The sequence below is a fragment of the Callithrix jacchus genome, chromosome 9, assembly GCF_049354715.1.
Source record: "Callithrix jacchus isolate 240 chromosome 9, calJac240_pri, whole genome shotgun sequence".
Taxonomy (NCBI): Eukaryota; Metazoa; Chordata; class Mammalia; order Primates; family Cebidae; genus Callithrix; species Callithrix jacchus.
Window position 1 is genome coordinate 106,321,735 of NC_133510.1, and position 24,435 is coordinate 106,346,169.

At 38.1% G+C, this 24,435-nt stretch overlaps 1 protein-coding gene across 11 annotated transcripts in view; it reads right to left on the reverse strand.

Annotated features, from left to right (window-relative positions):
* Positions 1-24,435, reverse strand: part of C9H12orf42 (chromosome 9 C12orf42 homolog) — a 228,958-nt gene that overhangs the window by 96,611 nt on the left and 107,912 nt on the right. For 7 of the 11 annotated variants that reach the window (XM_078338117.1, XM_035257425.3, XM_054238794.2 and 4 more), the window contains one exon: positions 4,709-4,777. In XM_078338117.1, coding sequence (XP_078194243.1) covers positions 4,709-4,777 — 69 coding nt within the window. Of the gene's footprint in view, positions 1-4,708; positions 4,778-19,758; positions 19,856-24,435 lie in introns of all 11 variants that reach the window. The other 4 variants (XM_078338118.1, XM_078338120.1, XM_078338119.1 and 1 more) reach the window with 1 other exon arrangement.

Consider the following 24,435-nt stretch of genomic DNA (forward strand, 5'->3'; position numbering starts at 1 on the left):
CCAAGGCAGTCAAATCAGGAGGTCAGGAGTTCAAGACCAGCCTGGCCAACATAGTAAAACCTCATATCTACCAAAAGAAAAAAATACAAAAAATTAGCTGGGCATGGTGGTGGGCACCTATAATCCCAGCTACTCAGGAGGCTGAGGCAGGAGAATTGCTTGAACCTGGGAGGTGGAGGTTGCATGAGCCAAGATCATGCCATTGCACTCCAGCCTGGGTAACAGAGCAAGACTCTGTCTCAAAAAAAAAAAAAAAGAAAAAGAAAAGAAAAGAAAAAGAAGAAAAGAAAATCACTGGTTTGGTTTTCTTATTAACACAATGTAAGTTATTCATAGTATTGACTCGATTTTCTAAATCTCCAGTGTCTGTACTTGTGTTCCTTTTTCAGTCATAATATTGTACTCCCTATTTTGTCCTTAATCAGTCTTATTAGGTTTGCCTATTTTATTCACTCCTTTCTATAACAAACTTTTGGCTCTGTTATTTATCTCTAATTGTATTTTTGTTTTCTATTTTGGTGTTTTCTTCTCTTTATTGGTTCCTTCTTTTTGCTTTCTTTGGACTTATTTCTTAGTTCGAATAACTAGCCCTTAAGTTAAATACCTCGTCCTTTAGTTCCCAACCTTTGTTTCTCTCTGATATGAAATTTAAGGTATAAATTCACCCCTGAGAACCACTTCAGCTGCATCTCACTTTTTTAGTAATATTATCATTAAATTCTAAATATTTTCTCCTGTTCATCATTTTTCTTCTTTGAAGTAATAATTAAATTATTTCTAGCCCTAGCACAGTGGCTCATGCCTGTAATCACCACATTTCGGGTAGCCAAAACAAGAGGATCACTTGAGCCCAGCAGTTCAAGACCAGCCTGGGCAACACAGGGAGACCCTGTATCTATGAATAATTTTTAAAAATTAGCTGAGCATGGTGGTGTGCACCTGTGGTCCCTGCTACTCAGGAGGCTGAGGCAAACACCTGATCCTGGGATGTTGAGGCTGCAGCAAGCCGTGATCAGCCACCACCCTCTGAACCAAGCAACAAAGCAAAACCCTGTCTCAAAAAAAAATACATATATACGTACACCTCCAAAGTCTTTGGGGTACTATTATTATTGATTTCTGTGGTTGATGATGCTATTAAGCTACCCAATGTCCATTCTCTCCTCATCCTTCGTAACAAAACCCTAAGTTTGAGGCAGCAATGTGCCCAGTTAATAGATCATATTTCCCAGTGTCTCTTGCAGCTAAGTCTAGCCACAAGACTAAGTTCTGATAAATGAGATATGAAGTACTAAGCACCTCAAACTCAAAATATTCTCCAAGCACACTACTGATGATCTCCACCAAAAATCTATTCTCAAAATCCCCACGACTTCCACTTCCTTTCACTCCAGGTTTTTGAAGCCACAAACCTAGAAGTCTTTCTTGATTCCTCTTTTCTTCATATCCCACATCCCAGCCATTACAATAGCCTATCAGCTCTGCCTCCAAAACCTTTCTAAAATCGAATCACTTCTTTGTTACTCAACTAATTTGAACCTACTCCTAACTACCACTGCCTCACTGAAATAACCTAATAACTTCCCAGGGGACTCAAAATCTCTTTCTTCCAGAAAACTTATCCTGAATACAGGAGCCACTGAACCTCTTAAATGCAAATCAGATGATTCCATATCTGGCTTAAAATGAACTTTCATTATGGCTTCTGCTTGAGAGCCAGAAAAAAAGACAAAACTCCTTTCATTGGCCACCAGGCCCCATGTAATCAGATACCTGCCAATTCCTCCAACCAACCACTCCTTTGCTCTACACTTTCAGCTGCATTGACATTCTCCTGCTCTTAATCATGCTGGGTTCAGCCTGCCTCAGGCTGCCTGGTCTTCCTGCTTAGAGTAATCTGTCTCCATGAACTTTCTGCCGACCAGAACTTTACCTGGTTGCCTCTTTCTCATAGTTCAAATATCATCTTCCCTCATATGTGCATGTATGTTCATTGCAGCACTATTCACTATAGCAAAGACAAAGAACCAACCTAAATGTCCATCAATAGTGGACTGGATAAAGAAAATGTATTACGTATACACCAAACACTATGCAGCTATGAAAATGAACAAAATCACATCTTTTGCAGCAACATTGATAGAGCTGGAGGCCATTATCCTAAGTGAATTAACACAGGAATAGAAAACCAAATAGTGCATGTTCCCACTTGTAAGTGGAAGCTAAACATTGAGTACACATGGACACAAAGAAGAGAACAATAGACACCAAGACCTACTTAAGGGTGGAGGGTAGGAGAAGGGTGAAGACCTATGGAGTCCTATGCTTATTACCTGGGTGATGAAATGATTTGCACACCAAACCCCTATGACATGCCATTTATTCATGTAACAAACCTGCACATGTACCCTCTGAACCTAAAATGAAAGTTGGAAAGAAAACATGGAATTACTATATGATCCAGCAAACTCGAAGAAGAAGAAGAAAGAAGAAGAAGAAGAAGAAGAAGAAGAAGAAGAAGAAGAAGAAGAAGAAGAAGAAGCAGAAGCAGAGGAGGAGGAGGAGGAGGAGGAGAGGGAGGGAGGGAGGGGGAGGAGAGGGAGGGAGGGAGGGAGGGGGAGGAGGAGGAGAAGGAGGAGGAGGAGGAGGGAGGAGGAGGAGGAGGAGGAGGAGGAGGACCTTTCCTGACCACACTACCCTAGCAAAAGCAGCACCCTCCTCCCACCCTAAGTGACCTTCAACCTCATTACCACCAATTTACAGTTTTCATAGCACAGCGATTTTCTGGAATTACCTGAATTATCTGACTTACTTATCTGATAATTTCCCATTATTTATGTTGTTCACTATTGATAGTCTCCTAAAAAGAAAGATTTTTTTTTTCGTTACTGTTGCTTTTACTTTCTGACTATTGTTAGGTGGTCATTAAATACAATATATAAGATATAATACTGGAATACATACACACAGACACAGAGACACACACACATATACAATATACAATACAGGTTATCTGATATACATGATAGTATGTAATACATAATATATGTTTTATATATGTTATACAATATCTGATGTACAGTGCATAATATACAATGTATAATATACAATAAAGTATATGGCAGTCAATATACAGTGTATACTATATACAAGGACAAATAATATTAAAGTATTTTAAAGATATACATCTTAAAATTTTTCAGTCCTACTTCTATAATTACTCCAAAGCCACAAAAACACAGAAAGGAAGAAAGAGAAGAAAGAGAGAGGAAGAGATGATGCAATTTGAAAGAGGATCTAGCTGATGCCAAGCCCTGATCCATATAGGACAGCACTCACTTCCCTGTTCTAACTTAAGCTATCAGAAGAAAGGAGTGGGCACCCAGGGGGCACTGGCCTGTGAGCTACAGAGGCATCATCTTGCTGTGGTATGAGCTAAATGCCAGCTCTCATTGTCACCTGCACTACTCCTTGATGAGAGAATGAATCTGTGGTTCCCTTTCATGAAGTGTTGCCTTCTAAGAGCCTAGACATACCAGTTGTAGAATAATAGCAATAAAGAGACTTGGCTGGGCCTGTTTCCTTTCCAACACAGTTCATTCTGGGAGTCATGGAATCCCTCAGCTGCACAGATCCTTGACGTCCAAATGAACATATAACTAATGAAACAGCATATTGCAGGTGACTTACTTAGATATATTCCTCTGCTTAGGGCAAAGTAAGAACAGTAAGAAAACCAGGTCATGTTTTTCAACTGGGGCATGTTTTTCATCTTTTCTACTATTGGCCTTTTTCATTAATCTTAAAATGTTATTTTCTACATCGTTGATTGCTACTCTTGAACTGCATTTCCAGTCACTATAAGCTACTTTTCTGCAAGCTGTAATTTAAGCCCATCTTGATCACCAATTTTGAAAATGGAAATCCATAGAAGAGAAAACTATCTCCTCCTCATGTGCCTGGGATGTTGTGATTTCATACGTGTTGCTAGGCTGTGTGGTCCTTTTTAGAGGAAGTTGCAATTCCCTTCATGATAAATAGGAAGGAAATGAAGGTGATTAAAGCCCTTAGGATGTAAATTTCAGTGTTGGCTGAATGGTTCTTTTTATCCCAATCCTGCTTTTGTAAACAAAGTTCTGGTGAGACTGAATCTGGAAAGCTACCACAGCTCCATGACAACTGGACTGGCCAGCCATGGTGACCATCTCCATGTTCACATCATAGTCATTTACAGCCATGCATATGCACATTGTAGGGACAAACACTCACTTTGGCTCTCACCAAGAAAAAGAGCATTAGCAACCAATTAGTAGAAGGTGGCACAGGAGAGGAGCACTACTAACAGGTCAACTTTGTGCCTAGTGAACTCAGCTGTTAATTTCTATGCATGACGGTAAGACAAAATTATTGCCCTAGTTTCTGTATGTTGGCCACATACAGGCACTGCCAAGACCCCTAATGCACTGTGATTTCTATGCTCGGACATCAGATGCATGATACCGGTTTTTCTCAGTGTACATAATGTGTGTAAAGAATAGGAGATAGCATGACTCTCAAACAGAGATCCAAGGTTTTCTAAATTTAAAAAATCCTTTACTAGTCATAAAGTCAAAAATACAAAGAAACAAATCTTCTTATGTGGAAAGCAACTGAACCCAAAAGGATGACACTACGGAGCCGCCCTGCGCATAGCACTCCGCTGACTCACCTTTGCATGGGGTGTGCTTCTATCCCACAGGGTGGCACTGCTCACAATGGGAATGTAGCAAGGGGATTTCTGAAAGATTAGAAACAAGGCATTTAGTATCACTTCAGTGATTCTTACAAAGAAACATTTTCACTCCTGAGATGGTTTTTAGGTAGATCAGAAGTTAATTCTTTCAACCCATGGCTATTCATTCACTGAGTACCCAATATTGCCTGGAACACTGTCCCAGGTGCTTTGGAACAATGGTGAGCCCAAAACATAATTCCCATCCTCAAGAGTCCAGAGGAGGCTGCAGGTAATAATGAAATAATCACACAAATAAATGTAAAATTTCAACTCTGATATGTGCAATGAAAGAGAGAGACAAAGTATTTTGAAAATATGGTGATATATTAGAATGAAATAGAATTAAACATTTACACCCTTTTCCATGTGACTTTGATGTACCTCCCATGTCATGAAGCCCATCCCAGCTGAGCTCAATGCAGCCATAGTCAACCCACAGGCCCATGAGCATAAATAAGAAATGAACGTTTCTTGTTGAAAGTCACTTATTTGGAGTAGCTTGGCATGCAGAATTATCATTGCAGAAACCTATGACTGAAACATATACACAATACATACAATAAATATACTCAGTGAAGTCAGAAGAGGTAACCGCTGGGGATCTCACATTGGAAGAGAACAATTTTACTTAAATATCAAACCAGACATTGGATTTGAAGTGTACTTGCAATTTTACTTAAAATATCAAACCTCATCCATCTGCATGACAGCTAAAATAGATAGATAGATAGATGATAGATAGATAGATAGATAGATAGATAGATATCAAACCTTAATAAGATAATATCAGGATTTGTTTTCCTACTTCTGGTTTTCAGTGTGGTGCTTTCTATTTAGTTAGTTAGTCATGCTCTTCAGGGTCTTTGACTTTTTGTTCCCCAATATTTGCTAAAACCAGTCTGTTAAGGCTGGTGTCATGAAGGAGAGATCACCAAAAATCTATCACTAGGATATGTCAGAAAAACAATGTATATGTTAGAAAAACAAGGGTAAGTCTGCCATTACATTTCCCAGAGGTGATTAGAGTCTAAAGCAAGAGGGAGTAACCAAAGAATCACACAAATAAAGGTAAGATTCCCGTAACACTAAATGTTATGAAGGTATAGACATAGGTAGAGTCAAGTCACTATTATGTTGACTTAGGTAATGGACTGGGAACCTAAATGGAGACAAAAATGGAAGAAGAAACAAGAGCTTCTCTGAGATCAAAGTACCATAACTGACAGATGGCAACAAGAGAAGTGGTAGGGGTTCCCAGGTGGCAGAAGTAGGTAAAATTACTAGAATCTGGAATAAATAATTGGAGAGCATAATTGATTTCACAGCACTGAAGCTAAGTAGTGCTACAACTGTGATGCATTTATACTGCCTGTCAAGGACAGGTGGGGCACATGGGCCTCCCTGATATGTTCTCCCATGAGGTCAAGAAAATGTGTCTTCTGCCTAGTATCCCTCACATCAACTCTGTGTTGGGCACATGGTAAGCATCCAATCGATGCTCTTAAAGAATGCAGGGGCACTCTCCTGTCATCCCAAAAGGAGTCACAGGGTGCAAAACCTGAAGAAATTCGAAATTGACAACATGTGCACTTGATAGATGAGGAAACTGCTGAAGATCACACAGCCACATAGTGGGACAAGCCAGGGCTCAAATTTTAGAATCTGGACTTTGTATTCTACCTATCGTCCTCTGTTGGGTTATAGGCACACATGCACAGCCTTCAAACCCCACCTGCCTGGGTTTGATTGAAAAAGCAACCCCATGTTTGCAGGGAGGGGAAGAAACTTCATTTACAAAGCAAGAATCACCAGTGGGAAAATCACGCCCATCCCCATAATATGCATCTCAGTTCTCCTCCATGGACTTCCTGGCACTCACTCAAACCATGTACATTCACACATCTGGTATCTTCCAATTAGGCAACCTTTGCCCAGGCAGTTGCACCAAGCAGCGAATGCTGTCCCAAACCATTCTGCTCTGATACTTTTTTTTTATTTTAGTGGAGATTTCTTAGTGCCACTCCTAAGAGCTATTCAAGTTGTGGATGGCACAGCAGGGTGGCATCATTCACAGAGACTGGGATGCCAAAACAATACCTCTTGGGGTTGTTTGTGTACCACCTGAACAACTATACAAAACAGTTCTGATATTTCTGTTCTCTGAAGAACAAGACTTTATGGTAGCCAATAGCGCAAGGAAATCATGTGCATTACGATTGTTTTGGTTTTTTAATTTTTTATAAAGCATTATTGAGATATAATTTATGTACAAATGGATGCATATATTGGAGGTATCTGCAGGAAGAAAGAACAATTAGGGAATGTAAGTAACTTAGAAACCTTGAACTTTTAAGCAAGACAAGGAGTCCAGAAAGAAACAGACTAGCAGTACAGGTAGAATTTCTTGGTAAACAAAAAGCTATTGTAATCAACAAGGCAAAAATAAATAAATAAAAAGGCTGAAAGAATAAAGTAGCTGGGATATTCATTGCAAGTCATTAACCTGATTTTCTAATGAATATGGCATTAGGCATTCATTAACAATCATTTGTGTTTATGTTGAACAGTGGATGTATAATGAAGGTTGGTAAATGAAAGCAAAATTAAACCAGGGAATTTTGGACACTTATAAAGCAATTAACTTGTTTGGCAGTAATTACATATTGAAAGCTAAATCAAGTGCATTTAGAAAGCCACAAGAGTCGCCACATAAACCAGAGGTGCTTTGCTCTAAAATAATAGAAAAGCCTCCCTTTCTTTCCAAATGAAAGAGAAAGGCAAAAGTATGGTATAAATGACAAACAAGGCTCAGGTCTAATGAAAAGAAATATGGTTACAGCCCATATGTTAGAGAAGAGGCAAGTTATGAAAAAATAGGACAGCTCAGCTAATTAAAAGAGAAAAAAAAGCCTTTTGTAACAACAATGATGTGAAAACAGGTGGCATGTGCTAGAGAGTTCAGGTTTTTGTTCTGTTCACGCTCACAGGCATGCACACTCATGCAAGCGCACACATGCATCTACACACTTGAACCACCTAATAGGTGCGTGAGGAGTGAAAACTGAATCCACCATCAGGTCCTTGGAAGGCCACAATATCTCAGCAGCAGGTCTTTGTCACTGACGATTTTGTAACATGATTCTCCAGATGAGTGTTTGACCACAGCCTTTTATTCGACCTACCACATGGCCTTAGAGGTCAGTCATTAAACACACTCCAGACTCTGTTATTTAAAAAGGAGGAGTGAATAAGGTACTATGGAAGATATAAAGGTGAGACCAAGGGAGAAACCATTACTGAACTGGTGATGAAGCAAAAGAAATAAACCTAAAATTCATGCATCCACAAGATTCATCAACAGAAATGTTAGTATAAAAATGCATTTAAGAGCCGATGAACCTTTCAGATAAGGAATGAATTTTCAACCCTATAATATACTAGCCAAGAAATGCTACAAACATACTGTTTTTGTGTATCTGCACGTGTAGAGGTGCAGTTTCCACTGGGATCATAAGGCTGGAGAAGAGAGTCTTCAGATGAGCACAAAGGTCTGAGCAAAGGGATCAAGTTTTTCAAACTGGAGTCTTGATCATGCTCTTCTAAAAGATCTGAAGATTTATGACCTCTTTCCATCTGACAGATACCTTCACAAATAGGGAGTTGTAGGCTCTTGAGGGTTAGTAACCAAAAGAAAAGTTCCCAGGGGGATCTACAAAGGGCAGCTGGCTTTGTGGAAACATTTGCGAAGAGCTTGGGTGTCAACTACGCTGAAAGCAAATACTTGCTTTGCCCCGAGACTGGAACGGAAACCAGGAGATAGCTTTTGAAATCCTTGCTTTGGTCATTAAACTGCTACCAAATAAAAAACGTGTTTGCCTTGATGTGGGGTAGCGCATTTCTTTCTAAAGAAGTGGTCTCTCTTTAAAAAAAGTCATTTTCTATCCAAGCAGAGGATCAAGACATTACGATGAAAAACTTCTCACTTATTTGAACACTTTTTAAATATTTAGGTTGTCTACTTAGTTCTAATAATGTGGACTGTTTCATTTGCAGTTTACTGGGTTAGAAAATTACTGCCTGCTTTTGGCCAAGATCTCATCAATATACCAGTGTACTATTTTATTATCTTTACAACAGACCCAATGCCTTTCCCTGAGACTTCACAAGCAAAGGCATTTAAATATCAATAAATTCAGGGAATACACCATTCTTGAAGGCACCTACTACTAATCCAGGGCTTCTTACATTTTATTGTACATCAAAATCATCCTGAGGAGTAGTTACAATGCAGCTCTAATTCAGGAGGTCTAGAGGAGGGCCCGAGATTCTTGTTTTATAACAAGCTACCAGATTATGTTGGTTCCAGAACAGCCCCCAGGTGATGTTGATCTACTGATCAACATCAGTAGAAAGTAGATAGCTGCTTTTGAGAGGATATATGGTCAGGACCGGACATAACTGAAGCCCTGAAAATAGATCAGTTCTTCTCCAAGAAGAGACCTGGATGGTGTAATGATCAGAAATTAAGCAATAGAGAAATATCCATTAAAGATGAAATATACAAGGAAAGGGTCTGGTCACCACTGCTTCTAATCATCTATGTTTCCCAGCTGCCATGGCTTGGACAACGCTTTTCTCTCCACTGGTTTAGATGTTGAGATCAAGACAATTCAGTTTATCAAATAGCTATTGGTTTGCCATGTACTATGTTCAGCACCAAGGATACAAAAGTAAACGAAGCATCAGCTCCATAATGCTCCCCTCGTGCAATTACAGCACAGCAGGATAAAGGCTGTGAAAAGTGATGACTAAGGTACCAGGGGAACTCCTCTCCCATACGTAAGGAGAAGATTTAGACAAATGTGAAAGATCAGGAAACACTTCTTGGAAGAGATGTCAGCTGAGCCAAATGTTGAAAAAAAGAGAAAAAAAAAATCCAGTTGAAAAAGAAGAAGTAAAAGTAATGTTAACAGAGGGTCATCATGGGGAAAGTGTAGACTGAGAGATCATTCTGACTTCACCATGAGCTGCTTCCAGGCCAAATAGTAGATGTGCCCTGTAATAACTCGCTTAATCCTCCACCAAAGGACTATTGAGAGGCAATTTTTATCCTTATTTTGTAGATGAAAACTCTGAAGCCCAGAGAACTCAATGACTGCTGAGGCAACATCACTGAGTAAGTGGTGGAGTTGCAATTCCAAGGTGAGCCTTGCTATTTATAAAGTCTGCAGACTTTTTACAGTGTTCAGGTGTCTCTCCCATCAGGATGACTGCAGAGGGGGAGGGGATGAGGCAGAAAGTGACAAAGAGATTGACATTGCATTTTTACATATGATTCTAATCTTCATTTGTCTTCCCTCAACTAGTATTTTAAGTACACAGAAAAATACAGTAGACCGTTGACCAACACATGGGTTTGAACTGTGCGAGCCTACTGATACAGTGATTTTTCTCCCATCTTTGCCACCCCTGAGACAGAAAGCGAACCCCTCCTCTTCTTCCTGAGTCTACTCAATGTAAACACAATGAGGATGAAGACGTTCATCATGGCTCACCTATACTTAACAAATAGTAAATATATTTTCTCTTCATTACGATTTTCTTAATAACATCTTTGCTCTAGCTTACTTTATAAAACATGTAACATACTTTATAAAACATATAACATGTTACTTTCTCTAGCTTGCTATATAAAATGTATAACATACAAAAATATGTGTGTTAATTAACTGTTTCTGTTATTGGTAAGGCTTCCTATCAATAGTAGGCTATTAATAGTTACATTTTGGGGGAGTCAAATGTTATGCATGGATTTCTCATTGCACGGGGTGACTGCACCCCAACCCTCATGCTGTTCAAAGGTCAGCTACTTTAATTTATCCCAATCCCATGGTGATTTAAGATTTTAACAGCTTTGGGGAAGACCTCCTGTCGACAAATAATTTTGCACCCTTTAGACAACTGAGGTTTCATTCTTGATTACAGGCTTTTAAAAGGTCAATTTTGAAAAATAAGATCAGACAATAAAGGCTGAGACTGGACTAAGGGAATTGTTGACAAAGCCACAGCTAGCCCTATGGAACCTTCAGGCAAAGAACAAAATCATCATCAACATCATCATCATCATAGTAACAATGGCAGTCCCCTCTTGGCAGATAAAACCACATGGCGGGACTTAGTTTGGCCATTAAATGCACCAAAATTTTAGCCTCTTCCCATCCCCTTGGCTTAGAGTCTTGTGTAAGGCATAACATCCTAACTTAACATGGTGGCCCTGATTGTGGGCACTTTCCCCTGGAGTACATAGTATATAGTGAACATAGAAACCAGATTCTGGAGAGTGATGTGGAAATACAGGCTGTGGGTATAGTACACACCATTTTTAGGAATTTAACCATGAATGAGAAACAAGAGACGGGACAGCAGCCAGACATGACAGCAGGGTCAAGTGTTGGCTTTTTCTCCCCCTAAATAATTAGAGAGCTGGGAAAGCTTAGAAATAGAGAAAGGGGGTGTGGAGGTGAGGAAGTAGGCTTAACATACACGATAGTCAACTTTAAATTCAAAATCATCAGCTTCTAATTCTTTTTTTTAATTTTATTTTTATTTTTTATTATTTTTTATAGCATTTTAGGTTTTGGGGTACATGTGAAGAACATGCAAGATAGTTGCATAGGTATGCATGTGGCAGTGTGATTTGCTGCCTTCCTCCCCTTCACCCACATCTGGCATTTCTCCCCATGCTATCCCTCCCCAACTCCCCCCCGCAGCTGTCCCTCCCATATTCCCCCCAACAGACCCCAGTGTGCAGTGTTCCCCTCCCTGTGTCCATATGTTCTCATTGTTCATCACCCGCCTATGAGTGAGAACATGCAGTATTTCATTTTCTGTTCTTGTGTCAGTTTGCTGAGAATGATGTTCTCCAGATTCATCCATGTCCCTACAAAGACACGAACTCATTGTTTTTGATGGCTGCATAATATTCCATGGTGTATATGTGCCACATTTTCCCAGTCCAGTCTATCATTGATGGGCATTTGGGTTGATTCCAGGTCTTTGCTATTGTCAACAGTGCTGCAATGAACATTCGTGTTCATGTGTCCTTATAGTAGAATGATTCCTAATCCTTTGGATATATACCCAGTAATGGGATTGCTGGGTCAAATGGAATTTCTATTTCTAGGTCCTTGAGCAATCGCCACACTGTCTTCCACAATGGTGGAACTAATTTACACTCCCACCAGCAGTGTAAAATTGTTTCTATTTCTCCACATCCTCTCCAGCATCTGCTGTCTCCAGATTTTTTAATGATCGCCATTCTAACCAGCATGAGATGGTATCTCAATGTAGTTTTGATTTGCATTTCTCTAATCACCAGTGATGATGAGCATTTTTTCATATGTTTGTTGGCCTCATGTATGTCTTCTCTTGTAAAGTGTTTGTTCATATCCTTTGCCCATTTTTGAATGGGCTTGTTTGTTTTTTTCTTGTAAATCTGTTTTAGTTCTTTGTAAATTCTGGATATCAGCCCTTTGTCGGATGGGTAAACTGCAAAAATTTTTTCCCATTCTGTTGGTTGCCGATTCACTCTAGTGGCTGTTTCTTTTGCCGTGCAGAGGCTGTGGGGTTTGATAAGGTCCCATTTGACTATTTTGACGTTTGTTGCCAATGCTGTTGGTGTTTTGGTCATGAAGTCCTTGCCTACTCCTATGTCCTGAATGGTTTTGCCTAGATTTTCTTCTAGGGTTTTTATGGTGCCAGGTCTTATGCTTAAGTCTTTAATGCATCTGGAGTTAATTTTAGTGTAAGGTGTCAGAAAGGGGTCCAGTTTCTGCTTTCTGCACATGGCTAGCCAGTTTTCCCAACACCATTTATTTCCCAACACCCAAGAGTAACAATGGGAAAATGGATTTTTCAACCTATTGACTAAATAGATTATTGCATTTTATTGAGGTATAGCTTGTAGACAAGCTTCTTAAAGTTTCAACAAACTGATGAAAACCAAAAACTGTATATTTGTTTTTAAACTGTATATTGTTATTAAACAGGGAATCCTTTCCCCATTGCTTGTTTTGTCAGGTTTATCCAAGATTGTATGGTTGTAGATAAGTTGTGTTGCCTCCATTGCCTCTGTTCTGTTCCATTGGTCTATATCTCTGTTTTGGTACCAGTACCATGCTGTTTTGATTACTGTAGCCTTGTAGTATAGTTTGAAGTCCAGTAGTGTGATGCCTCCTGCTGTGTTCTTTTTGCTTAGAATTGACTTGGCTATGTGGGCTTTCTTTTGGTTCCATATGAAGTTTAAGGTGGTTTTTTCCAGTTCTGTGAAGAAGGTCATTGGTAGCTTGATGGGGATAGCATTGAATCTGTAAATTACTTTGGGCAGTAGGGCCATTTTCAAGATATTGATTCTTCCTAACCATGAACATGGAATGTTTCTCCATCTGTTTGTGTCTTCTCTTTTTTCGTTGAGCAGTGGTTTGTAGTTCTCCTTGAAGAGGTCCTTTACATTCCTTGTTAGTTATATTCCTAGGTATTTCATTCTCTTTGTAGCAATTGTGAATGGCAGTTTGTTCTTGATTTGGCTCTCTTTAAGTCTGCTATTGGTGTATAGGAATGCTTGTGATTTTTGCACATTGATTTTCTATCCTGAGACTTTGCTGAAGTTGCTTATCAGTTTCAGGAGTTTTTGGGCTGAGACGATGGGGTCTTCTAGATATACTATCATGTCATCTGCAAATAGAGAAAATTTGGCTTCCTCCTTTACTATTTGAATACGCTTTATTTCTTTGTTTTTGCCTGATTGCTGTGGCTAGAACTTCCAGTGCTATATTGAATAGGAGTGGTGAGAGAGGGCATCCTTGTCTAGTGCCAGATTTCAAAGGGAATGCTTCCAGTTTTTGCCCATTCAGTATGATATTGGCTGTTGGTTTGTCATAAATAGCTTTTATTTTGAGATATGTTCCATCAATACCGAGTTTATTGAGGGTTTTTAGCATAAAGGGCTGTTGAATTTTGTCAAAGGCCTTCTCTGCGTCAATTGAGATAATCATGTGGTTTTTGTTTTTGGTTCTGTTTATCTGGTGAATTACGTTTATAGACTTGTGTATGTTGAACCAGCCTTGCATCCCCGGGATGAATCCTACTTGATCATGGTGGATAAGCTTTTTGATGTGCTGTTGCAATCAGCTTGCCAGTATTTTATTGAAGATTTTTGCATCTATGTTCATCATGGATATTGGCCTGAAGTTTTCTTTTCTTGTTAATTCTCTGCTGGGTTTTGGTATCAGGATGATGTTGGTCTCGTAAAATGATTTGGGAAGGATTCCCTCTTTTTGGATTATTTGGAATAGTTTCAGGAGGAATGGTAACAGTTCCTCTTTGTGTGTCTGGTAGAATTCTGCTGTGAACCCACCTGGACCCGGGCTTTTTTTGTGTGGTAGGCTCTTAATTGCTGCCTCAACTTCAGATCTTGTTATTGGTCTATTCATAGTTTTGACTTCTTCCTGGTTTAGGCTTGGGAGGACATAAGTGTCCAGGAATTTATCCATTACTTCCAGGTTTACTAGTTTATGTGCATAGAGTTGTTTGTAATATTCTCTGATGATGGTTTGAATTTCTGTGGACTCTGTGGTGATTTCCCCTTCATCGTTTTTTATTGCATCTATTTGGTTATTCTCTCTTTTCTTTTTTATTAATCTGGCTAGTGGTCTGTCTATTTTGTTGATCTTTTCAAAAAACCAGCTCTTGGATTTATTGATTTTTTGAAGGGTTTTTCGTGTCTCTATCTCCTTCAGTTCTGCTCCTAATTCTAATATTCTCTTCAAGGAAAACAAAATCATCTAGGAAGAAAAGTTTCTTTGAATCTAAGAAGACATAAACCTGACTCATCTCTCAAAAATGCCAAGTCTCAAATTTGAATAAAATAACTTATTATTTGTGTATGATTATAAAACTGATACCTCAATTTGTCATTGTCAGCCACTGATTTCAGAAGCCCAAGAGTAACAATGGGAAAATGAATTTTTTTAACCTATTGACTATATAGATTACTGCATTTTATTGACGTATAGCTTATAGACAAGCTTCTTAAAGTTTCAACAAATTGATGAAAACCAAAAACTGTATATTTGTTTGTCAACTCCTGTTTTAACTGTCTCCTAGCTAAAAGCACAAAAGCACATCTGCTGGTAACTCTTCCTGTCCTCTGGTAGCTAAAAAATCAGGAGATGAAAAAGTTATATTTGATGTATCCAAACATCAACAATTTCATTACAAATCAATGATCATAATTTTTAAGTATAGATTAACATAGTAAACTCTTTAAAAAATTAACCTTAGTAATAACTACCATGAATAAAGAGAGTTCAGACTTTAGTTAATCACATATTTCATGTTTTATCATGGTTACTATTTCAGAAGACTCATTGAATTTTTAGGAACCTGCCAGTCCAGTCAAAAGAAATCACAAATCCTTAACTAACATATGCTAACTTTTCTTTGAGGAACAAAAGAAGCATCTTTGTTTGTTCCTCACCAGCAAACACTGAGCCATCTAAAAGGAGTCCTTTCAGTGGTAATGTTAGCAGGGAAATTCAATTGTATTTAATTAAGTTCTTCCCCCAAAAACTGCACACAGAAGCATCAAAGAGGTTATCAGAGGTCAGATGCCTGTCATGACTTTCTGACCCTCCCAAAATGCAAAATAAAAGATAGTGGTATCCCTGCTGGTAAGATGGGCTTCCACATTTGTGTCTCTCCCTTTCTGCTTTAATTTAATAGCAATCAGCACAATATGGCTGCTTTTTTCTGAACAATAGGACAGGCAGAAGTTAGATTTACAACGCTGCAAGGGGGAGGATAGGAGACAAGGGAGGCACACTATGGCTTTTAAGTTTCAATAAGAACATCACTTTGATACCCATAAAAAAAACTTGAAAATCTATTTAACACCCATTGTGGTCAAAAATGGACAGATGTGCACTTCTCAAATCTTGTATTCTAGAATTATTTTAAATTGTCAACTTTTTTATAGATCTTGTTTAAGAGGGGCATGCAGATAAATCAGATTTCTTCCCTACCAAAACATAATTATGATAGCGTGTCATGCATCTAGCAGTTCCTTTACTTTAAAATAATATATTAAGCATTTTCATAGTGATTCTTATTTTCCAAATTTTATAATTTTCACAAATCTACTAACAATCTTATATGGAGCACAATATACTAAGATGGTCAGAACTACTAAATATGTTTCATGAAACCAGGCAAAAGTTAATTAACCCAAATGTTATTTAGAGTCTTGAATGTCTAATTGCAAATGAGTCCCAGACGTGGAACTTACTTCCTGAGACATTTCATGTTTAGGAAATTACATTCCTAAGTGACACTGTAAGGAGAATCTCAGAATCTGAGCCCAGAAGACATCTTAAAGATCATTTAATTCAACATGCCAGCTGATGTTTGAATTCCCCCATAACTCTCCCACCCCGTTGTCACCCAATCAGTAGTTGGATAATTCTGCAAAGACTTCAAACTCACTGTTTCTTGCAGCCACCCACTTCCAGGGAGACAATATTTTCAGAAGCAAAGCCTAAACTAAAAGGAGCCTTAATTTTGAAGTCAAGAACCCCAAATGTTAATCCTGTTTCTCCAATTAATTTAGGATCTCGAGTAATACATTTAATCTTCTCTATATTTGTCTGAAAAAGAAGCAAACACATCTGTGTTATCATCTGTGAGTCAAGATCCTTGGGTTCCAATTTGTGTGCTTTTTCCTATAGAATTTTAAAGTCAGGACAACTTAAATGCCAACTCAGGCTAAGTAGGGAGTGGCTCCCTGGAGACCCTTCCAACTTTCATAGGAAAGAGTCCCTGACTGGCTGGCATGACTGTCTTGGCCACAAGCAAGCCCCAGGATGGATAGGGAATATATACCCACACTTCAACCATCTTTGCCCGAGGTAATGCCTTGGAAACAGCTGGAAGAAGACCATTTGCAACTGTAACTTTATTCCAGCAAGAACAGCATGGAAAGCAGGGCAGGTGACAGCAGAAGAGTTATTCCTAGGATGATTCTAGTCTTGGTGATCAGAACAGTCTCGCCTTTGTCCTTTCAGATAAGCAAATCAGATTAAAAGTAGAAGATGCTGTATGTTCATGTCTATTCACACTCTTGAAAGCCAACCACAAGGAAAACAGGAAGAAAAATCAATGGTCACTGAGCACATCTCAGCAACTATATAGAGTAGGTACTATTGTATCTATTCTGATAAAACGGCTGACTGAAAGATTAGATGATAGGTCCAAGGATATTTGGTTACCTAGCAAGAATGATTTGAACCCAGATGTGTGCCCAAAGTGCCTCCAAATACACCTCAATACCTTTTACTATTATTCCTAATTTCCTGCGAGACATGTGTACAGAAAAATACTAGACAGCAGTTGTTTCCATCCTCCTTGTCCATTCTGTAGTGTGTTGCACACCCGCAGATTCATTTGCCAGCTTTATCATTATATCAAGCTAATGTGGAGCTAGCTAATTTGCCATATATATATATATATATATATATATATATATAAACAAACCATCAATCTGTTTTAGTAATGTTATTTAGAACTATACAGCTAATCATATTAATATTTTTAATATGCAAAAACTTTAAAAGAAATCCTAATCAAAAGAGAACTTACTATCAATTTTATTATGCAAAACTGTAGCAATGTATTCTTACCATGACCCTCTACTTTTTTTTTTCATTTGATATAATGTCACCAGGTACAATAAAATATAGTTAGTATCCAGAAGTAAAAGCACAGAAAGTGAATTTGTGATACAAACAATTATTGCTATAATCTGAATGTTTGTATCCCTCCAAAATTCATGGGTTGAAATCTAATCCCCAAACACTTTAATACCATGTGTTGGTATTAAGAAGTGGGGTCTTTGGGAAGTAACTAGGTCATCAGGGTGTAGCCCTCATGAATAGGATTAGTGCCCTTATGAAAAAGAAGCCCAGGGGAGCTTGTTATCTCCTTCTGCCATGGGAGGAACACAGAAGGAAGGCATCTCTGAGGCAGAAAGCAAGCCCTCACCAGACACTGAATCTATGTGCCTTGATATTAGACTTCCCAGCCTCCAGGACTATAAGCAATAAATGTCTGTTGTTTCTAAATTACCCTGTCTACAGTATTTTGTTACAGCATCTTGAATGGACTAAGACAATTATGTATACATATGTGTACATGCACATGCACACAGAAAGAGAGAGAGAGAGAGGAGAGAGAGAGGAAGACATGCAGAGAGAAAGAGATTGACTTATAGCATGTACCTAAAGTAAAAAAATTAAAATTTAAAATTAAAAAAAAATTTTTTTAAGTTTATTTTAAGGCTATACCATACTTCTACTCTAAATACAAGTTACAGAGGAGCCCAAGATGGTTATCAATGCAATGATCACTGGCAACTAACTATAGTGATCAGAGTTTGTACAGCATAACGTAGACTACATTCAACAAAGGTGCCACATCTGGACTTGCAACCAAGGTGGCAAAACACCATCTGATAACCCAGGATAAAGCACATTTTCTGAAACTCTTTCTGAAGACTCACATTTAAACTGAGTTTAAATTTTTAACCTTGGAATCAGCACAAGTAAAACGTCATAGTTCAGAATTGAAATGAGAACTATATTGAACACCAAGCCCATTTTTATTTCAGCTAAACATTAATATTGTTTTAACTACAGTAAACAGTAATAAACAAATAGTATTGTGATATACACACATGAGATGCTGTTTATCAGGTAAACTGGAATAAAATTTGAAAGAGACGGCCAGGCACAGTGGCTCACGCCTATAATCCCAGTACTTTGGGAGACCTAGCCGAGCAGGTCACCTAAGGTCAGGAGTTCAAGAACAGCCTGGCCAACATGGCAAAACCCTGTCTCTACTAAAAATACAAGAATTAACTGGGTATGGTGGTAGGTGTCTGTCATCCCATCTATTCAGGAAGCTGAGGCAGGAGAATTCTTGAACCTGGGAGGTGGAGGTTGCAGTGAGCCAAGACTGCACTCCGACCTGGGTGACCAAGCGAGACGCCATCTCAAAAAAAAAAAAAAAAATTGAAAGAGATTAATATTCCGTATCAAGGAGCAAATGTGGCTTTCCTTTTCCTGTGGGAGAATGTATCCTGTTCAAGATGGGTAAAGAATGGGCCCTGGAGTCTGACACACTTTATTCATGTCTTCCTCCTTTTGCTAGCTCTGTGACCTTCAGTAAATATTAACAAAAGCAACCATTTATCAAACACCATTTATCAAACACATTTATCAAAAATGTCTGTTCCAGACATTTTGCATGTGTTATCTCTTTTAATCACAGTCTGATGAAGTAGGTATAAGAGAAAATGTTGAGTGGAACAGTAACATAAACAAATACGATTAAGTTAAAGTTGTTTTTTAGAAATAAGCCATCTTAACAATGGAAAAGGTAGCCATCCCCAAACATGAGAACCAAATATACAAGAACAGTGGGGAAAAAAAGAAGGTCAGTTTAACATCAAATTGTGTCTATGAAATGTATGAAAGTAAGCAAGTAATTCTTGCATGATTCTGACCACAGAAGCATAATAAGAGTTCTGTGCACTTCGTTTCTTCAAAAAGGGGACAGCATGGCTAACCATGAATATGGCAAAGGAAAGTGTGATGATACAGTTAGAAAGGTGGTGATAAATATGCCTACTTTGATCAAAAAGGGCAGCCCTGCAAGACTGCCATACTCATGGTCCAGACCTCCTGAAAATAGTAAAAAGAGGAGATAAATAAAAATACTAATATTTAAGGGGGAATAATTTGTTTAAATTTTAAATTCAAGCCTACATGTTTGAAAACTTCCGAATATTACAACTCCTTTCTTTTCTTGCAGATTCTCGTCAGGGCAATGAAATTAATGTGTTACATAACTACACATTCACACTGTCTCACCTGTCAATCCTGCCACTAGATGAAAACATGGGACTGAGATACCAAAGCCATTAGGCAGCATGTTCCTTGATGGTTTCCACTTCTGGGAATGTAGGACCTGCCCAGAGAAGGAACAGCCAAAGAGGTTACGGCTTAAGTTTTCTGGGCAAAAAAACAAGCCCTACCATGAGTCAGACATTACACCTGCTAAGAGGTGATAAAGTGGGGTCTCATGTCCGAACCCCTGAATGCAAAGCTCACGCCTCTCCCACTTCACTCCCCAAAGCAAGACCACATCAGTTAGTATTTCCTCCAGCACATCATAAGTATATATCAGATATAGCTCATTGATTTGTTTTTCCAACTTTTATTTTAGATACAAGGGGTACATTTGCAGGTTTGTCACATGGGTATACTGCATGATGCTAAGGTTTAGGATACAGATCCTACCACCCAGGTAGTGAGCACAGTACCTGATCAGTAGTTTTTCAACCCACATTCCCCACCCTCCTCTCCCCTCTAAGAGTTCACAGTATCTATTGTTCCCATATTTATGCCTATGTGTGTTCAATATTTACTTCCCACTTGTGAGAATATGCAGAATTTGGATTTCTGCTCCTACATTAATTCACTTAGGATTATGGCCTCCAACTGCATCCATGTTGCTGCAAAGGACATAATTTCATTGTTTTTATGGCTGCATAGTTTTCCATGGTATATATGTGCCACATTTTAAAAATCTAATCTGCCACTGATGGGTACCCGGATTGATTCCATGTCTTTGCTATTGTGAATAGTGCAGTGATGAACATAAAAGTACACCTGACTTTTTGGTAAACTGATTTATTTTCTTTTAAGATATACCCAATAATGGGATTTCTGGGTGGAATGGTAGCTAAGTCCTTTGAGAAATCTCCGGACTGCTTTCCACAGTGGCTGAACTAATTTACCTCCCCACCAACAATGTATAAACATTTCCTTTTTCTCCACAGTCTCACCAACACCTGTTGTTTTTTGACTTTTTAATAATGGCCATTCTGACTGGTGTGAAATGGTATCTCACTATGGTTTTGATCTGCATTTCTCTGATGATTAGTGATGTTGGGTGCTTTTTCATACATTTATTGGCTGCTTATATGTCTTCTTTTAAGAAGTGTTTGTGAAAAAAGTCAATGGTAGCTTGATGGGGATAGCACTGAATCTATAAAAACTGCCTTAAACTTCATATGGAACCAAAAAAGAGTCCACATAGACAAGATAATCCTAAGCCAAAATTAAAAAAAACGCTGGAGGCATCATGCTACCTGACTTCAAACTATACTACAAGGCTACATTAACCAAAACAGCATGGTACCAGTATCAAAACAGAGATATAAACCAATGAAACAGAACAGAGGCCTCAGAGATAACACCACACATCTACAACAATCTGATCTTTGACAAACCTGACAAAAACAAACAATGGGGAAAGGATTCCCTATCTAATAAATGGTGTTGGGAAAACTGGCTAGCCATATGCAGAAAATTGAAACTGGATCACTTCCTTACACCTTATACAAAAATTAACTGCAGATGGACTACAGATTTAAACATAAGACCTAACACCATTAAAACCCAAAAAGAAAATCTAGGCAATACCATTCAGGACATAGTCATGGGCAAGTACTTCATGACTAAAATGCCAAAAACCCTAAAAGAAAATCTAGGCAATACCATTCAGGACATAGGCATGGGCAAGGACTTCATAACTAAAATATCAAAAGCATTGGCAACCAAAGCCAAAATAGACAAATGGGATCTAATTAAACTAAAGAGCTTCTGCACAACAAAAGAAACTATCATTAGAGTGAACCAGCAACCAACAGAAAGGGAAAACTTCTTTGCAATCTACCCATCTGACAAAGGGCTAAAAACAAGAATCTACAAAGAATTTAAACAAAATTACGAGAAAAAAACAAATAACCACATCAAAAATTAGGCAAAGAATATGAACAGACACTTCCAAAAGAAGACATTTATGTAGCCAACAAACATATGAAAAAAAGCTCATTATCACTGGTCATTAGAGAAATGCAAATCAAAACCACATTGAGATACCATCTCACGCCAATTAGAATGGCGATCATTAAAAAATCAGAAGACAACAGATGCTGGAGAGGATGTAGAGAAATAGGAATACTTTTACACTGTTGGTGGGAGTATAATTAGTTCAACTATCATGGAAGACAGTGTGGCAATTCCTCAAGGATCAAGAAATAGATTTGACCCAGTAAACCCATTACTGGGTATATACCCAAAGGATTATAAATAATTATATTATAAAGACACATGCACATGTATGTTTATTGTGGCACTGTTCACAATAGCAAAGACTTGGAACCAACCAAAATGCCCACTGAGGATAGACTAGATAAAGAAAATGTGGCACATATACACCATGGAATACTATGCAGCCATAACAAAGGATGAGTTCATGTCCTTTGCAGGGACATGGATAAAGCTGGAAACCATCATTCTCAGCAAACAGACACAAGAACAGAAAACCAAATACCACATGTTCTCCCATGGCATGTGTATACCTATGTAACAAACCTGCATGTTCTGCACATGTACCCCAGAACTTAAAGCATAATAATAAAAAAAGAAGTATTTGTTCATGTGCTGTGCCCATTTTTAATCGGGTTATTTGTTTCTTGCTTGTTAATTTAAGTTCCCTATAGATTCTGGATACTTAGCCTTTGTGGGATGCATAGTTTGCAAATACCTTCTCCCATTTTGTAGGTTGTCTGCTTACTCTGTGGATAGCTTCTTTTGCTGTGCATAAGCTCTTTAATTAGGTCCCACTTGTCTATTTTTTGTTTTCTTGTTATTGCTTTTGAAAACTTAGTCAAAAATTATTTGCCAAGGCCAATGTCAAGAAGAGTATTTCCTAGGTTGTCTTCTGGATTTTTATGGTTTGAGCTCTCACATTTAAATCTTTAATCCATTTTGAGTTAATTTTTGTACATGGTGAAAGTATCTTCAGCATATATCTAGCCAGTTATCCAAGCACCATTTATGGAATGAAGAGTCCTTGCCCTATTTCTTGTTTTTGTCAGTCTTATTAAAGGTCAGATGGCTGTAGGTGTGTGGCTTCATTTCTGAGTTTTCTATTTTGTTCTATTGACCTATGTGTCCATTTTTGAACCAGTACTACACTGTTTTGGCTACTGTAGCTTTACAGTATAATTTGAAGTCAGGCAGTGTGATGCCGCTAGCTTTTTTCTTTTTGCTTAGGATTACTTTGACTGTACAACCTCTTTTTTCATTCCATATGAATTTAATTATGGTTTTGACTCTTATTATTATTATTTCAATAGTTTTGGGGGAATAGGTGGTGTTTGGTTATATGAATAAGTCCTTTAGTGGTGATTTCTGAGATTTTGGTGAATCCATCACCTGAGCAGTGCACACTGTACCCAATGTGTAGTCTTTTAATCCTCACCCATCTCCCACACTTCACTCAAACTTCCCAAAGTCCACTGTATCATTTTTATGCCTTTGTGTCCTCAAGCTTAGCTCCCACTCATAAGTGAGAACATGTGATGTTTGGTTTTCCATTCCAAAGCTGCTACTTCACTTAGAATAATGGTCTCCAACTCCATCCAGGTTACTGCAAATGCCATTATTTTGTTTTTTTATGGCTGAGTAGTATTCCATGGGTGTATGGGTGTGTGTGTGTGTGTGTGTGTGTAATTTTCTTTATCCACTCATTGTTTGATGGACATTTCATTTAGTCTGGTTCCATATCTTCACAATTGTGAATTATGCTGCAATAAACGTGTGTGCAAATATCTTCTTTTCTTCTGGGTAGACAGTAGTGAGATTGCTGGATCAAATGGTAGTTCTACTTTTAGTCCTTTAAGGAATCTCCATATTGTTTTCCATAGTGGCTGTACTAGTTTACATTCCCACCAGTGGTGTAGAAGTGTTCCCTTTTACTACATCTATGCCAATATCTATTATTGTTTTATTTTTTAATTATGGCCATTCTTGCAGGAGTAAGGCATCACATTGTGGTTTCTATTTGCATTTCCCTGATAATCTGTGATGATGAGCATTTTTTCATATGTTTGTGGCCATTCGTATATCTTCTTTTGAGAATTGTCTATTCATGTCCTTAGCCCACATTTTTCTGAGACTGTTTGGTTTTTTTCTTGATGATTTATTTGAGTTCCTTGCAGATTCTGGATAGCAGTCCTTTCCCAGATGAATAGAATCATTTTTCCAATTCTGCAAAGAATAACATTGGTAGTTTGATAGGAATAGCATTGAATCTGTACACTTCTTTGGGCAGTGTGGCCATGTTTATGATATTGATTCTTCCAATCTATGAGCATGGAATATTTTTCATTTATTTGTGTTGTGTCTAATGTTTTTCAGCAATGTTTTATAGTTCTTGTAAAGATCTTTCAGTACCTTGGTTAGCTGTATTCCTAGGTATATTTTATTTTCTTTGTGGCTATTATAAGTGGGATTATGTTCTTGATTTCAATCTCATCCTGAAAGTTGCTGGTGTATAAAATACTATTGATTTTTGTACATTAACTTTACATCCTGAAACTTTACTAAAGTTGTTTATCAAATCTAGGAGCCTTTTTAGCAGAGTCGCTCTAGACACAGAGTCATATTGCAAGTAAAGAGAGATAGTTTAACTTC